The sequence below is a fragment of the Megalops cyprinoides genome, chromosome 11, assembly GCF_013368585.1.
Source record: "Megalops cyprinoides isolate fMegCyp1 chromosome 11, fMegCyp1.pri, whole genome shotgun sequence".
NCBI lineage: Eukaryota > Metazoa > Chordata > Actinopteri > Elopiformes > Megalopidae > Megalops > Megalops cyprinoides.
The window spans coordinates 34,752,428-34,769,838 of record NC_050593.1 but is presented as its reverse complement, the minus strand read 5'-3'; the positions used below and the strand labels follow the sequence as shown (position 1 = coordinate 34,769,838).

The window sequence follows — 17,411 nt, the reverse complement described above, 5'->3', positions numbered from 1 at the left end:
GTTTGCCCTGGGTATGTTGTATCAATTCTACAGATGTCCACATAAATACCCTACATCAAGTCTAATATAAATAACACATTGTACAAATTTGTTCTTTAAATAATAAATACCATAATAGAAATAAATGTCTATCATACGATTTTCAAAAAAATAAAAATAAATTAGGCTTTCTGAACTGAGACCGGATGTAGACCAAATAAATCACTCTTTCCCCCCTTTGTGTTGTTTTTATGCAAAAGACATCCTTATTTTGATGGGTTACTAATGCTGACACGTCTACAGTACTTACCTTCAAGTAAACTGATACATTTTCGGTCCTCGTGTTACGCACTGTAACTCATAAACTGAAATAGCTGCGATTACAATCCTTTACAGATCTTCATCAGCAGAAAATGGACCACCGCTGTTCGAAAAACCATAACAATAATAGGAGTAACAGTAATAACAATATATAATCGTACGGCTAACACAGATGACTCTCTTGGAACGCTTCAGACTGAGGTATTAAAAAAAGCGAGAACATCGCTTCGGTACACGGACAGAATCCACTACAGATGCGTCAGTTTCGGCGCTTCCTGAATCCTTCCCTGAGATGCGTGGTGAGAGGAGAGGTCTGTGTACGTGGGATGGGGGTCACAGGGTCCGTGATGGTGGTTGCCGGGGACCTGGGCCGCGCAGCTGTAGTCCACGCTGGCGGATGAGGGGTGGGGGATATGGCCGAGGTTGAACATGGGGCCCGAGGCTGGCATGGAATCAACGAAATTCCCCCCGACGTACACGGGGCTGCCTTGTAAATTAGCGTTGGCAAAGCCGCCGTTGCCTTGTATGCTGTGGTGTTCGTACTCGGAGGCAGGGTACCTTTTCTGCTGCGGCATGCAGCCGCCCAATGGCGCCGTGTAGGCAGCCAAGCCGTACATGTTTTGTTGAGGCTTGGCGAACGGCGGAGGCGAGGGCGCGTCGTAGCCGAGGCTGTTTACGTTTTGGAGCTGCCCGGAATATCCGATGTGATTCGTGCCGCTCAACGGCGGACTTCTGTCGGGAGAGTGTCCGATGGGAGAGTGCATTATCCCCTTAGCCTTTTGATCCTTTTTGTACTTCATCCTCCTGTTCTGAAACCAAATCTTTATTTGACGCTCTGTGAGATTGAGTAAATTGGCCATCTCCACCCTGCGGGGGCGACACAGGTATCGGTTGAAATGGAACTCTTTTTCAAGTTCGACAAGTTGGGCGCTGGTGTAGGCGGTGCGCACTCGTTTGGAAGCCGGTCCCGGAGGACTTTTCTCATCACACGTTTCACCTGAAATAAGAAGCAGGAACGAGTTTTAAAGCAGCTCAGTTCTGGAACGTTCTAGAATTACGATGACAATGCAAACACTCCCCGCCAGGCTTCAATCCCACCCATGAAAAGCTAAACATTTAAACTGGGAACAAAGTTACAGTATGGAAAACTTGTGCGGCTCATCATCGAATTATGTTTTGCCTCGGCAGATCTCAAGAACAGGAAATTAAATTAAGGTCAACAATGCGAGTGCTTAGTCAGAAAAGAGAAGATGTGCTTATAAATAATATACAAGGAATTTCTTAAAGATCAGCTACAACAGCTACCCTGGTTTTCCCGTGAGAAAGTACCCATATAAAAACCTTGGTTGTACATGTGATTTATAAATGTTCTTACATTTGCTCCTGATAGGTAAATGCGACCTATTCAGAACATCCATTCATTTAACCGAGCACCATGCTTACGTAAATGTGTTATGCAATGTGAAGGAGAAGCTTACAGCCCCCGAGCCACGTTTAATCTAACTCTAAGGATTAGCTACATACATTGTTACCTTCCTATTTTTACACTTCTGTGACTGTCAAACCCAGGATGTTGTGTAAGTAACACTGAATGTATTCAAAGTTTAATACAAAGCATAGTTTTTGATGGAATCTGGGCCTGAGTTTTGGTCATAAAGCCTATTTTGGAAGGGCTTCTTCAAGTTTCCACCTACAATAACTTGGATAAAAGAAAAAAACGTCATCTGAAGACAACATTATAGTTAAGGAATGTATATGTCACACACTTGCAGACAGAAACATGTTCTCTCCCTCTTTCACACAAACACACACATTCACTCCCCCCCAACACACACATATGCACACACACACATTCACTCCCCCCAACACACAACACACACATATGCACACACACACATACACGCACACGCACACACACACACACACACACACACACACACACACGCATATGCACACACACACGCATATGCACACACACACACACACACATTCACTCCCCCCAACACATAACACACATATGCACACACGCACGCATGCACACACACACACGTGCATACCTGCAGGTGTTGCACAGTTTTTCTGTTTTGAGTTCTGCCGGCACTCCTTCATCCATGGAAATATTTGTTTTGTGACGGTTGGGGTGGTGCTGGTGGAAGCGCTGTTGGGGGGGGACTTCTTTTTCTGCGCAGTGCTGCTTGAATTGGGCGAGGGGGAGAGCAGAGGAGGTGCTTGCTGCTGCTGCTTGTCACTGCCTGCAGCCTGGCTGTTGCCCTGGGTGTTACCTGTTTGCATGCAGCTGCCGTTTAGGTCACTGATTTTATGTGTTGGGGGTCGGAGCGCTGGCGTTTGCACCGGGCAAACCGGACCCTCAAAATCATTCTCGATGTTAGAGGAGGGGTACTGCTGATGGGTGGGGCCGTACGGGTATGAGTCAGATTTGGGGTACGGGTAGCCTCCAAATAACCCTGAATTATCATAATAAGAGGCTTTCTGCATTGTGGAGGAGACCTGTGTGCCTTAATCCAGTGGCATGGATTTTATGATGTCATGTGATGGGAATCTCCCACTCTTTCCGGTCTTTTTGACCTGCAGAGACACAAAGAGATCTCTTTAGACATTATTCCAATGATACTGTAGAACAAGCAAGTGAATATTTTGCCTGCAGATGATTTCACCATTTTGGTGCATTGGACAGAAAAGCAAAACAAAGAAAACATATTCTTTTCTGATGACCAGAAACAAGAGACTACTATTCAGACTTATTTTGTATCTTCTGCATGTGGATTTTTCAGATACAGAAATATGGGGCAATTTGTCTGGCATTGATAATTTATTTACACCCTTAGAGGTCATTTGATGAGAAGCACCTCTTAGAATCTTGAATGGTTTATTTTGGGATTTGTCCCAGAGTACAATTTTGAGGTGGGAGTGGTGCAGTTGTATAATGCTGTAACACTTTATTCAATACAAGTCAAGAGTGTTTGCTGTTTACATATTCATTGACTTTACACGATAGAAATGGATCAATTCAAATCCAAGGCACACTTGTATCACATGCACGCAATCTCGAATAAAATTAGTGAAAAAACAATGGATTGTGCCATCACGTAAATACATTTAAAGTGTAGCACACATCCCTTTTGTTCAAAAATGCAATAATGTACATGTTGATAAAATAGCTTTCGAAAAGATTCCCAAACGATTAAAAAGTGGGTTTTCGTATTTTTCATGTGTGCAAAGTCACATTCTTTAGCATTTCAAAGCCTTTGGCGATACAGAAGAAAGGGGTTAAAGTATAACTTGTGCCTAAAAGATCCCCTTTGCGTAAAATCAATCAAAAGAAAATGAGGGAGTCAGCAACTGAGGGCCACACATTGTCCTTTTCACTTCTACCGCAAATCACAGCTAGAAGGAGAAGAAAGCAGCCGTTCGGTTGTTCTGCTTGAGTCTTATGCAGATGTAATGATTGAAATATCATGAGCGCAAGAAATAAGTAAACTCAAAGAGAAAATAATTTAACAGAAAATTTGTCTTTCACATAATTCAAACTCTTAATGACATAAAATTCTTTGAAAAGTATGTATGTACATATAGAATGTGAATTATTTTGATGTCAATGTCGAAAGTATTGAAGCGAAGTTTTAACTTGGCGAGATGAATTCATACCTTCGTCCATTGCTCTATTTCCACGTGTCCTAAACTGACCGTTGGTCAAAAATAACTAACGTAACGGATCCTAGAAGCCAGGAAGTTCATAATGCAACATGTAAATCTATGCCATCTATAATAAGGGACAGTTTGGAAAGTATAGCATTCTATATGCTCAATTAAATTAATATAATGTAATACAGGCTATGTTTTAACAGTCTCTCTCTTTTCTCTTACATACTGATCCATCTGCCCGCATGTGAACTTTACTTGATCCATATATAATTCATATTATAAATCATCTTTTCTGTGCTTATTCTTGATCTAATTTTCCAAAATCTGTGTACTCTTCATCTAATTTTGCAGCGGTAAAAATAATTCTCAGGACAGGCGCAACTCCATATGACATCAGAAGACGAATTTCCTGCCTGGAGTTTCCTTAGCATAGACCGGTAGTAAATTTGTTATTTCGCTGAAAGCATTTAACTGGGTCATCTTTTCCCAACAATAGGTTATGTGCCGTTCGTGGAATGGAAGTGTGATTTAAATTTGCTAACTATACAGAAAATATGACTTTATAACAGATGAAGTGTGGCGTGCAGTACTCTTCCTAGAGAGACGACATGTCAGTGGATTGGTGTTTTGAAGTGGGAACCCTCTTGCAACAGAACTATCGCAATAATCTCTCTCGTTCACTTTTATTTTTCCTATTAACTCTAACACACTTTATCTGCACGTGCGCGGGCACGTGCTTTCCCTTCTGCTTCGTCTTCTTTGTTTATAGCACGGGATTTTATCACACGCGCTCCTTAAATATTCCCAACTGCCAGCACAACACTGTTATTTCTGCTTTCGAAACAGCAGAATGAGTTAGGCTCTGCGAGTGGACAGCGCAATACAGTGAGACGCCAGAAAGCTCGCGCGGCGCATATCAATGCACCTGTCATTGTGAACTAATGCAAAATTTATGACTGCCCGTGCTATGGTCGTAAAGGCCTTAGCAAGGACTGAAAAGAAAAACACTTCTCAGGACCCGCCACTTTCAGAAGCGTAGAACAGGCTGAGCGTAGGAGGAAGGCCAGCAAAGGAATTCCCCACTCCGCAAATTCTCTCCCCTTGCAAGAATGGAAGGGCCGTTTATTTAAAGTGAGGCCACATCTTCCAACATCATTTCTGAAACTAAGATCCTACCGAAGGCCGTTTACGCAGAAACGAGGGAAAACGAGTAAAAATAATATTAATACTGACAATCAAACGGATTATCGGGCTCGTGGAGATTGGAATGGTTCGCTCAAAGTTTGTTGAATATCAAAGGAATAACGTGTTCATTGTGTTTTACGTCTACATTTTATGAATATGTTTAGCCGTTGGAAAATGGTCAATCTGATATGTTTCGTGCGTAATATGTGTCAGTGGTGCTACCTAATCAGCATCGGAAGGAATTTCCTTTGATACATGACGTTTCTGATCTGAGACTATCGTGGACTCTGGTAGGCCTGTAACTGAACAAACAAGTATTTTGTTTATTTTAAACAAGGAATGTGTGTGAAAATTTAAAAAGGGCTACGTACATGCATTGAATACATGCTTATAGTAAGCAGTTGCAGTTATGATAAATATCCTGGTTCGAATGACTAAAAACCACGAATGTTAAGCGTGCATATGACTTCAGTCAAATTGCAGCTAAGGCTGTCTGAATTGTCACCTTTATTCCGAAAAGACACGCAATTCCTAAAAATGAATGTCTCAACAAGTATTTTCCAGAGGTTTTGTCTTATTTCGTCATACATGATATATGTATAGACAAAAATAAAGCGAATGTATTTCATTCGTGATATGCACTTGTACTTCTCACTTCATTAAAACAGACATAATTTACCGTCTTTCGTGCTGAAATGGCCGTTTATTTTCTCCTTCACTGCTTCATCTTGGTCACCCCAACCTACAAGATGGAAAAACAACCAAATCATCAGACAAGACACCTTGACTGTTTTGCATCTACCATTTGGAGTGCATTATGTTTTGAACCATATGGTATAACCTGACCTAACATTTATAAACGGTTTTATATTTTATATATATATATATATATATATATATATATATATATATATATATATATATATATATATATATATATATATATATATAACCAAACTATACGGATTGGGTTACGTTCTTTTAAAAAGAAACGTATCTTTGCCACTAATCTGCATACTGCGCTTCCTGTACACTGTTAAAAAGATACAAAAATAATAGATTCCAACATGTACTGACTTCTACATCAAAGTGAGAAATTGATGCCTGCTGATTTTCTTTGTTTTTTTTTTTCTTTGTTGTAAAGATTAATGTAAGTTGTTGTTTTCGAAAAATCACTGAAAAAACGCACATCTTTGAACATAAGGATAAAAAAGATAATTTAAATCTCATCTCCTACATTATAAACCTGAACATTGCTAAATACGATTAACAATCCAGCGGGAAAACAAAGTATTTATGTATTTGCCCTAAAAATATTTCTATTAACGTTAGTTGTGTTATTACAGTCTTTTGAGGCTCTTTATTTCCGTGTATCTGGTGTAATTCAGGAAATGTTTTTAGTTGTAGTCATGGGTTTAAGCCCAACACATAACTCTGAAAACTGGACCAAACGGACACAAGCGAAACTACTCACAGGAGAGCTGGCCAAAAATATTTAGCAGTCATAAGCCTTTTTGGCGACCTTTGGCTCTCTCAGCAATAAGTCACAGAGTTAATGAACAACCAACGGAAGCACTTTAAGTAACGCACAATGCAGCCCATCGCACAACTTTTCACCACCCTGTTTTTTTATCCCGAAAGTAGCAAAGTAGGACGAAAGAAAGACGCTTTCAAACATCCAAGAGATGTTCATTGCTTTATAAGTCATCATGCGATGGAATACGTGATCGTTACAGTCTAATTTCTTTCACTTTTCCCATACGAACTCTGCAACGCTGTCGTTTAGCAATTTATTTATTGTTGCTATTTATCACACGAGACGCAGGCATCGTGTAACTCTTACCAGTGACGGAATGTTGGTTTAGAGAAAGGGTGAGTCGTCCTCAGAGTGCATTTAATGAGGTTTGTATTGTGATTTCTATATCGTGGCATGATGCTCTTTTCTGAAGCAACAATGTCTCTCGCCCACGCAATGGTACGGTAAGTGGATATGTATAATAGCACAATGGGCTGTTACTAACATAACCTCGAGGAACGATGTATGGCTATTAGTTATTGCCGTGTGGATCAGTTGAGCATGTTCCCGCATCTCGACGTCAGGACTGAATTTTTGGTCTAAACACGTGAAATAAGTTGCTGTATTTCACTTTGTAACATGCGTATAATACGCAGCCTGCCTATACGCGTCAACAAACAATTGTCTATTGCTCTTTATTTATTTACAATATGCGGTTTTCAGATGATGTCGTCAGATGTTTCAGTTATTTCAGATGATATGATATCATATACAGTATTTATAATTTCTAACGTAATGTGTTCATCCGGTAAAATGAAGAGGTGGTCTCAGTAAGTGGATTTTGCCGGTGAACGAGCAGGCCTAGGTTTTCCAAACTTTTTTCTGTCAAGAATACCGAGAGCATTCGATTTTAGTTATATTTGTAATATTATATTTGTGATATTATTCACTCCGGTAAATGTAAATTTAAAAAGAACATATAACGTATCGTCAGGGAATGGCCCTTATTTTACAAATTTTACCGACGGTCTTACTACAGAAACTTGTCTTAGACTATACCAACATTGGTCGCAGACGCTTGGGCGGCTGAGTTATGGGCTAAAGTAAATGGAAGACGTTATTTTTCGTTATGTTGTTTAGAAGTGTAAAACTGTCCACAATACGGACAGTCCGAAAATCAGCTGGCAGGGAAACATAAACTCGAGCCGCTGTAATTAAACACATCAAATAGCTCCATTATTATTAATAAAGGTATTGTAAGAACATTTCCATATAATGTGGGGAAATGTTTTACAAAGATACGAAAATAAAGAATCATGTGCAGAGCCAAGCATCACATTCACAATGCTACCATATGAGGAAACTCACCAACCTCCAGATAAAAGAAAATATATATCTGACGGAAGACTACTACTACTAGTAATAATAATAATAATAATAATAATAATAATAATAATAATAATAACAGTGCTATTAAATAGGACTATTAACAGACCGAAAACAATGGATTCAAATTCTATTAACGGAGAATTTGAAAATATAATCATGTTTAATAATCACTCTACAGTAAAGAAAATCTCGAAAATGTATAAATCCGAATATCAGATATTTCACAAAGGAATTTGAATACAACAATACAAAATGTCGAAGACTAAGCGAACTTCATCACAGCTATTTTTTCGCTAATAAACCATTTTTGTCAGATATTAAAAAAAACTCAAAGAAAGTGATTAAATCAAACAAAACATAGATAATAACAAGGAATGTTTGCATCGCATAAATCACGTCCAACTATACAGTGACGATAAGACAACAAATTAATGTGATTTACGATCTTACTCTCCTTATGACACCATGAGAAGTTATTCTGCCTCTTTCCTCTTTTATTTCCCTCTCGCTTTTAATCAAACTGCAAGATCAGCTAAAACATTATATATTTATATACACACACCTGACATGTGTCCGATGTATCTGAACATGTGTCCATGTAACCTTTCGAAAGTGCCCGTGGTTGCTAAAAAACCATGAACTACTCCTTCAAATTACACGTTCGTCTCTTAAAGATACTTGCTTAATTGGGCAAGAACGGCATCAGTAAAGATCGCCGCATTTGAACGAAATTAATCATATTTATTCTCTTGTATTATGTAGACCCATGGTTAAAGGTTGCATTTTGCTGTGCAATGTATTTGCAATGCAGTGCTTACCTGTGAATCAATTTATCCTAAATCCCTGCTTCTCAGTCTCAATTTCTTCGCCTGCAGTCAGTAGGATATATATCCTTCACCCTTTGTCTGCGGATAACACTGTCCTAAACCTGATCTTGCGGTTTTTCACACATTTCCATATTCCAATGCAGACGGTATTCCCGATAGAATGGAAACAGTCTCACACTCAGCTACCAATAAAAAACGAATACAGTTGATACCCTTCTTAAATATGGCTGGCAATCAACCACCCATTGATTAAAAAATACTTCACGGCACCAGATACAATTTTTAACATGATATATTATGATTTTGCTAGTCTTTCGGAAACCTTTTATAACGACAAATAAAGGTACTGCCTTAAAATATAAGCATATTTGTTCACGTGATCTAGATACTAAATTGTTCTCATTGAGGCTGGACCTTCACAAAAGCCTTGCATCACAAATTCATTTTTATAAGGTATCGTTTAGGTGGATGCTCACGTGCACGTGTTTCTCTCACTCTTCACAGTTTCAACAGACTTATAATACAGGTAAATACATTACACTTATCCAAACCCAACCTATTTTGCTCGTTTTGTCCTACATACAGGATGAGTGATTGGGAAGGCGGTGATTCAGTCTGCAATATGCTGGTGTAAAATTAAGAATCATCCTTGTTTGTGTAATCTTCATAATGCTTATACTATAAGATATATGGATTTGTTTATTGTTTAACCGAGATCAACGCACCACCATATTCAGACATGAGGTTTAGTTTTCAAATAGTGTGTTTCGTGAAATTTCTTATATTGAAAACCCACAGTTTGGCACAGTTAAGATGACGGACGTGTTTTCTTTTTTTTCCCTTTTCTACACTGACCATTGTTCTTAATGTTATTTATTTAATCATTTTTATTCTGTAATAAAAATTTCAGGCACTAATGTTATCACAGTGTAATCCGAGTTTATATGGTGTTTGCTTTGGTGAATTTATATAAAATCCATACGAATGGAAATACTGTGACTTATATCTCTTTCCCTTCATGCATGGCGAATAAAAGTGAAATATACTTGAAACCTATCGAAATAATATCGTTTAGACATGCAAGGATGTGTGCCTCCCAGAAAGGAAATATTCACGGAAATATTTCCAAATTCTGCCTTTCCGGTCACACTATCGCAATCAATGTCACAGACTGATTTTGAAAATGTGCTCCAGCCCAAATGACGAGAAAATAACATACGTGAATGTATGATAAATGATGTATGTACGTCAAATTTGCTCCAGGAGAGCCGTGAATTAAATGTTCTGTGACAACCTGCGTTTTCGTTCAGCCGTGCTGTGCGATCATTCCAGAAACACAGAGACAAACATTCCGTTTCATTTAAACAGCGTTTCCCGTGGACGTAAGACGAAAGCATCATCTAAACGGATATTCTCCAAATCCACTGGAAGATGGAGGTTGAAAAGCAAGAGAGAGAGAGAGAGAGACAGAAGAGGGTTATCCTCATCCACCACGAGAGTCTGGCGGGACCAGGGGAACTTGTCCTGAGGAAAGGATGCGAGACTGCTACCCTCGCAGCATATGTTCATGGGGCAATAAAAGTGAAAGATTTACTGCCTGCACCCGGCCCTCCAACAGCCTCGCACCCTTTCAGGAATTACTGTGAATGATTTAGGCTACAGCGAGGCACTGAACTGTCAAGCACTTCGAAGAATTCCCTGTATTCTAAAATAAAATTCGAATTGTATTCCTTGAAGCCGTAAAAAGAGCTGTACCTAGAATCAGATGTTTCCTTGTGTCAGCTGAATTTAAGACCAACTGTGAGATTTGAATACAATGCAATGAATCTATTACAATCTCCATTACTGTGTTCTCAGGCATCATTTTAATTTAATCTCATGATCCATACAAGTTTATATTTGAACTCCGTATTCGTGAAAATGCGCAAAATGTGGACGCAGAACGATTGCAGTGCTTGCTGTACATGATTCTGTTCTGTAAAATGAAAAGTATTCGCTCGTAGATGACCATATATCCATTTCCTCTGGTAGTCTTTGTTTATGTCATTTTTTCCAAATATGGCATCAAGCAATCACACAAATGTATTGCAGAAGGATAGCCTTTTCCAGAATTATACCATAAATCAAACGAAGGCCCGTGCATGAAGCCGCCAATAACAGGTAACAACTGACCAATACTACACGCTCCTCAAAGCACAACACAAGACTCACGAAACATCATCCAACCCATTGCATAAAGATAGACAGAATATCAGGCAGTCCATTCCTGATATAAAACATGATAATAGCAATATGGCAATAAAACGCGTTGTCCTTCGTTTATTTACCTTATGTCTGAGTCTGGGTAGAAGAGCATTTCGGCAGAAAAAGGCCACCATATAACAGCCCATTACAACTTCAGGCTGTGTAATGGAAGCTCCAGAACGCGTATCAAAGGGCGCTATTTATCAAATAAGTGACAGATAAGTTCATTTACAACCTTACTCAAAAAAATGAAAGTTAAATGTTTACCTACCAAGCCTCCATTTGTTCAGATGCTAGTCAAAAGTGCTGGCTACGGCAGCGGAGCATACCGGGCTGTTTGTTTATAATATACTTGGGATCTCTTCAGTTTTCAAGTCTGATAAGAGTCCTCGCGATAAATGACGACGCTGTGCTTCTAGGAGACATGCTGCATTAATTATTTAAAAAAATCACGTGGTCAAAGGAAAAAGGGAAATATAAAGCAACCGTATTGTCCCCGGGTTAAAGCTTCGGATGCAGACGCCGCTGTTTACTGTATCTTAAGGAGCTCTCTCGAAAGCCAACGACATTTTCTGCGAACAGCTGGGTATCAAACATGGCCGTTTGTGAACCATTGTGAGAGTGGCGGCGGTGCGTTCGGTGCAGTGTCATTGCAAGTGGCACTGCCTATTGCTTTCACTTATTTTATTCAGATCAGAAGGTCAGTCAATAGTCAAGGCACATTTTAGAGCAAGCACACATAGAATTCACTGCTTTTCACAGCATCTCTTCCACTTACATGTATAACATGACATTTTACTTAAAGCTTCATATTTTAATATATTTTAATGAGTGAAAGGATGGCACGCAAATTCGATTCTTGCCCACAACATACTCTAACACCAGTTAGGATGAGCAAATATGAAGCACCCAGAAAAACACAGGGTTTGGATTAAAATGAAGGGAATTAATCCATTGTTTCCCTATTGTTTTCATGGACAGACATTGTGAGACAAAGCCATATTAAACAGTTATGATTTTGTTCTATTGATTCATGTGATCTGTATTGTGTGCGTTACATATAATGTAGCCTAATTCATATATAAACTAAGAGCTTTTCATACCTGTATGACCCAACTTGAATGACATACTGCCGAGCTGGGGGTGTGCACGGACACACAAGCACGCGCGCACACACACATGCACACGCACGCACTCTCTCTCTCTCTCTCTCTCTCTCTCTCTCTCACACACACACACACACACACACACACACAATGGAACTGAAGATCACTGTCGTACCCATTATGAGGTGTGGTGGCTTCGTATTGCTTTGCCTCTGTTTCCATTACGCAGTGATAATAACGTAAACACTCCACATTATCATTTACATAGTATTTTGCCCCTGAATGCATTGAACTACACAAAAAGTTTCAATTGCAATGTCATCCACACATTTACATGTGGATATAAACGCATTTGTACAATAATCTATGATTACTCAGTATCAGTGGGTAGCATAAATTCATTGCGAATGTACTTGTTCGTACAAAATTTATGTAAATATATACTGATACATGTCACTATCTTAGCGACAACGTAAAAAATAAATACAAATCAAATCAACATTCCTAGTTTCATTGAAATGGGAATCAGATACTTTAATCCACATTTTAAATTATTTAATCGTGGCGTTTAAAATATCTCGTGAGTAATGAGTGAGTAAAAGAAAACATTTGTATTGTTCCAATAAAAGTTTGGAAGTCCTGTCAGTATACAGGCCAGCTAAGATGGACAATGGAGGAATTACTACGAGTAATTTAAGGTAAAATTTCCACAGCAGATGTTTGCGCAAACACTGCTGTATGGTGCGCATTTAATAAAGGACACAGGTTATATATTTCACCTAATTAGTTAATAACAGTTTTTAACCGTGCAGTGCTCTACGTTTAACCCTACTCATTTACAATGGTTGAATGCGGATTGTGTCTCTGGCAGGGAAGAATCCATCGGGTCAAGGGTTTGGGGGTTAGCGCTGGCGGCTGAAATGCGGCTGAGCGGAGAGAAAACGTGTCCTCCGCGTGAACCTGGCTCTGCGGCTTTGTCGAACTTCGGTTAAAAACACCTTTTCAGCCTCTCGACGTGAAGGCGTCAAAGGGAAGATATCTTCGCAATGCGCCAAGCCTTCGCTTTTTGTCGCTGAAACAATGACGGGATGAATACCACATATCCATCTTTAATATGACGACATGAATGGCTTTGCTTGTATTCGTCTCAGGAGGCACAAACATCAGGCATAAAGATGAACTTATTTTCTTCAGAGACACAAATGTATCCTCAAAATATGGGAAGATTTTTTGTAAAGGCCCTCATTTTAATTTTGCATATACACAGACACACACAAAAATTTGAAGTTTTTTTTTCTCAAAACATACAAGCAAAAATGTAAAAGAAAAACTACAAAATATTACATATTGATATTTTATTGTATAAAAATAATTCCTTCATCGAAAAAAGTGCAAGAAGAGACCCCAGGAAGCGTATTTAGGTCTCTCGGGGTTGGTTGTCCTTACAAGAACACTTTTATAAGGTTTCGTAATTACATTAAATAAATAAAAAGATGTCACAAGCATCAATATGTATGTATACAAATCTATGCAAAATGTGCTCTTATTTAGAACCTTTTGAGTGTATATGGAAAACACATTTAAATGTATACTGTTTACAAGCATGTCAGCCAAAGATTTATAACTGAGATAAGCATGTCATACTATTGCGAAACATGAGAGTTGCTTGCTTCTTAAAATATTAAATGTCCTTCCAGAGCTCATTTATATGGGTTCTTCGTCTCAGTGTAAAGTATTTACAGAGGAAAATTAAAAAGACCTGCACATCCATACAGCTAAATATGCAATTATGCAGCTTTTACACATAAATGCCCAATAACAACGTTGAATATTCATTTAAAAATAACGCTAAATCAAACCGGTGTTTTATTTAAAGCTAATTTTATTATTTACACTTATAGGCATCCAATCGTCTTTAAAAACGCATAAGGAAGGGAAATTATTACACAACAGTAGCAGGTTCAGATGCATAAAGAGCTTCACATATTTTCATGTCATGTAAATAAAAAACATCAATTCACAGGCCATAATCTTAAACCTGCTTAAACGCACGAGGAAAGGGAGAAACTGAATCAAACACATTGAATATCAGAGTGGACACCCTTGTCGCAACGGAATATTGGACCTTCAGTTTCAGACCGAAAAAAATCTTTTCGTTTAATTTTTATGGCTTTGCTTCTAGTTATCTACTATACCTCGCTGAAGCAGGTGATGTTTTTCATATCTGCTGTGGAGAATAATAGTTAAAGTGGTCGACATGATGGTAATTCAGTGAGCCCATGCTCTATAGCTTCTGGAGACTTTGTGTTGGTGAGGTTTGCTTCCGTTTCTCATGAAATGGCAGTGACCAAAATGTCATGTCTGGAGAACACGCAGTCACATGAAACAGTGTCTGGTATACAAGCCAGTTGTAAGGTGTGGACACGTTTCTTCTTCTTTTATAAAGTTGTGATATCAGTCTGGTTGTCCTTCTGGGCGCTTTGTAAATGCTGGCTAGTAGCTGTGGAGGATCTGCCTTTGGTGTTTGGCAGTTTATGATCTTTCTTCCATTTCATTCTTCTGTTCTGAAACCAGATTTTGATCTGGCGCTCGGAGAGGCAGAGGGTATGGGCGATCTCAATGCGACGCCGCCTAGTAAGATACCTGTTAAAATGGAATTCCTTTTCCAGTTCCAAAACCTGCTGTCTGGTGTATGCTGTCCGTGACCGTTTGGGCTCTGGTCCTGTGTAATCCGGGTTCACTGAGGAAGACAATGCACCCAAGTGAACAAAATACTACACCCCTAGGTAAAACACATCTCTCAAAAGGCACGTTTATATTTTGTTCAAAAAGTCTTTTCAGCATGGAATTCAATCAACAGTGCGCGCAGACGTAGAATATTACATTCTTTTTAAAGAATTAGACATATCTAAAACGAATATGATCCCGTGCAAATAATAAAGTATAGTCTTGTAAGCAGAGGCGTTTTCAATTGCGCTTTGAGCCGTCCACAACGCTAGCGGCCTATTTCCTAAGCAATAAAAATTTATGACGGGTGTAATTGGCAGTCCCTTCAAAAGAGACCATAAATATTTCACGGAATGATTCTAGAGCAGAAAAAAAACGCTTCGGCACAACTGCTCCAGAATGGGCCGGGGATAGACAGGAGAAAGACGGTCTTACCCGTTGCAACGTGGACTTTCTTCATCCAGGGGTAAACTACTGCTGGCTGCTTGGCGGGCATCCCGTTTTGGTTCTTTGTGTTTTGTTGCTGTCCGTAAGTCCGTGGCCCGGACATCTGGGCCGGCGGGCATTGCCCGGTCTGAGCGCTGAAAGAGACGGGCTGGCTGGCTTGCTCCTGCACATGACCCCGCGGTTGCACGGCGGAACCCTGCACTGTGTTACAGCTGAAGGACTGCTCGGTGTAGTTTGACCGTGAATAGATTACAGAATGCTGGAAATCGGTGTCCTGCGATGGACTGTAGTACCCAGTGTCCTGGTCAGGTATATAGTTGTTCTGCGAATATTCCTCACATGGAGGAAATTTTGGATCCACATATTTGGAGTTCACCATGTACGAACTCATGGCCATTAATTTCTGAAGGTAGAAAATACTAATTTTTCTCGTGTTGTCTTTTTTTCTCCGTCCATAAAGCCCTCCTACTTGCTGTGAACTGAATAAAGTTAGGCACCCATGTGACCAGATTGGCCAATCGAGGTAAAGGGAGTCGATAAACGAGTAAGTGCACACCTAGCAGCAATTTTCATAAACTCAGAAACATATTTAATCTGAACATAATGAAAATATGTACTTATAATATGTACTGAAAATGTGATTAAATTATAAACAAGTAATAATTACAAACAGGCCTATTTTCTAGAATCGTTTTAACAGCTGTATTCAAAGATTTTTCGTGCTTTGTTCTGGATTAAAGATTAAAATCGACAGAATTTTACACATTTTGGGGTTTAATTCACTGATTAACTCATTCATTCATTCATTCATTCATTCATACACTCGTTCATTCAGTGCAGAATTTTTAATGTCGATGTACGAGTGAATCAAATTAAAGCCAGGGAGGTGTGACAAAAACAATCAAAAGATACAAATGTCCCGTGGCACAAAAAGAGGAGAAGAAAAGCACTGAGACAATTGGGGGGACCGTCTTTGTCAGGAAAGGGTCATCCACAGGTTACAGGAATCTCATCACTTTGTCCCTGCAGTTCCTTTGAATTTGATACAAACAGCTTGGTACACAACAACAAAAATCAACGAATACTGACAATAATCAAAACAATAATTAATAACAGTGATAATAGTAATTATCGTTATTGGTACTGGAAAGAAGAAAAAGAAGTTCGAGGAATACAAAGTCTGATAATGCATTTAACCTCGCGACTAGAAATGGTGTGTATACCTGTGTGCATACCACGATGTGTAACAACATGATGTGTATCTATATACCCAGATTTAGACACATCGACATTCAAAGTCAATACACACACGTACAAAAATGTCGATATTGATTGTATAATTCATACATTTAAATTATTCGTTTGATTATAGTAAAAACGCTACTATATATGGTTTATCATGGTATTATAATGGTGACATTATCATATCAGACATTACTACAGTGGGTAAGTATTTGAGTAAATATTTTCTCACATCATATTCATATGAAAACATGATTTATTAGGAAAAAATGATGTACAAGCATATGGTTAAGACTTTAAGCATCTTAAAGGAAGACGGTTTTAATTTAGAAAGTGGGTTTCTGCATGCAACTCGGTTAAGATCTTGTTAGGGATACTTTCGGAAAGGCGTCAAATAATCGAAGTTTTTGCATCGACCATATACTCCCCTAGAATCGAATCTGTGACCGTGATTTTATCACACAAATTCGGTTCTACAGGGTATATATAGACGACGGAATGTAAGACTCCAGAAAGCGCAATAAGGAAAACAACTTCTCCCTTGTATATGTCTCTTGGAAAGAGGGAACCCCAAATGAAAATGCAATGAATCCCTCTCATACACCACTCCTACAGCAATATCAAAGGTAATCTTTGTACATTTGTTTTAAATAGTTGGCGCCGAGAGGATAATTAATTATCATGAAATGGATTACATACATACATTCTGCTCTGTTCAGTTCTAATTTGTATTCTCATTATAAAAAGGACATTTGTGGATTGCTT

General features: G+C 38.9%; 2 protein-coding genes across 3 annotated transcripts; both read right to left on the bottom strand.

Moving 5' to 3' along the window:
* Positions 1–486: 486 nt before the first annotated feature.
* LOC118785993 (homeobox protein Hox-D3a-like) lies at positions 487–11,467 on the bottom strand. 2 transcript variants are annotated; one of them, XM_036540983.1, is made up of 4 exons: positions 11,396–11,467; positions 5,828–5,890; positions 2,358–2,886; positions 487–1,297 (listed from the first exon to the last, which is right to left on the bottom strand). In XM_036540983.1, exons 3-4 carry the CDS (start codon positions 2,794–2,796, stop codon positions 549–551), a joined length of 1,188 nt encoding a protein of 395 aa, XP_036396876.1. In that variant the 5' UTR covers positions 2,797–2,886; positions 5,828–5,890; positions 11,396–11,467; the 3' UTR covers positions 487–548. The 2 variants fall into 2 exon arrangements, with proteins under 2 accessions (XP_036396876.1, XP_036396877.1); XM_036540984.1 differs by lacking the exon at positions 11,396–11,467 and adding an exon at positions 8,872–8,916.
* A 2,940-nt stretch (positions 11,468–14,407) lies between these two features.
* On the bottom strand, positions 14,408–15,829 carry LOC118785994 (homeobox protein Hox-D4a-like). The gene is made up of 2 exons (XM_036540985.1): positions 15,393–15,829; positions 14,408–14,970 (listed from the first exon to the last, which is right to left on the bottom strand). Exons 1-2 carry the CDS (start codon positions 15,799–15,801, stop codon positions 14,669–14,671), a joined length of 711 nt encoding a protein of 236 aa, XP_036396878.1. The 5' UTR covers positions 15,802–15,829; the 3' UTR covers positions 14,408–14,668.
* Positions 15,830–17,411: the final 1,582 nt, after the last annotated feature.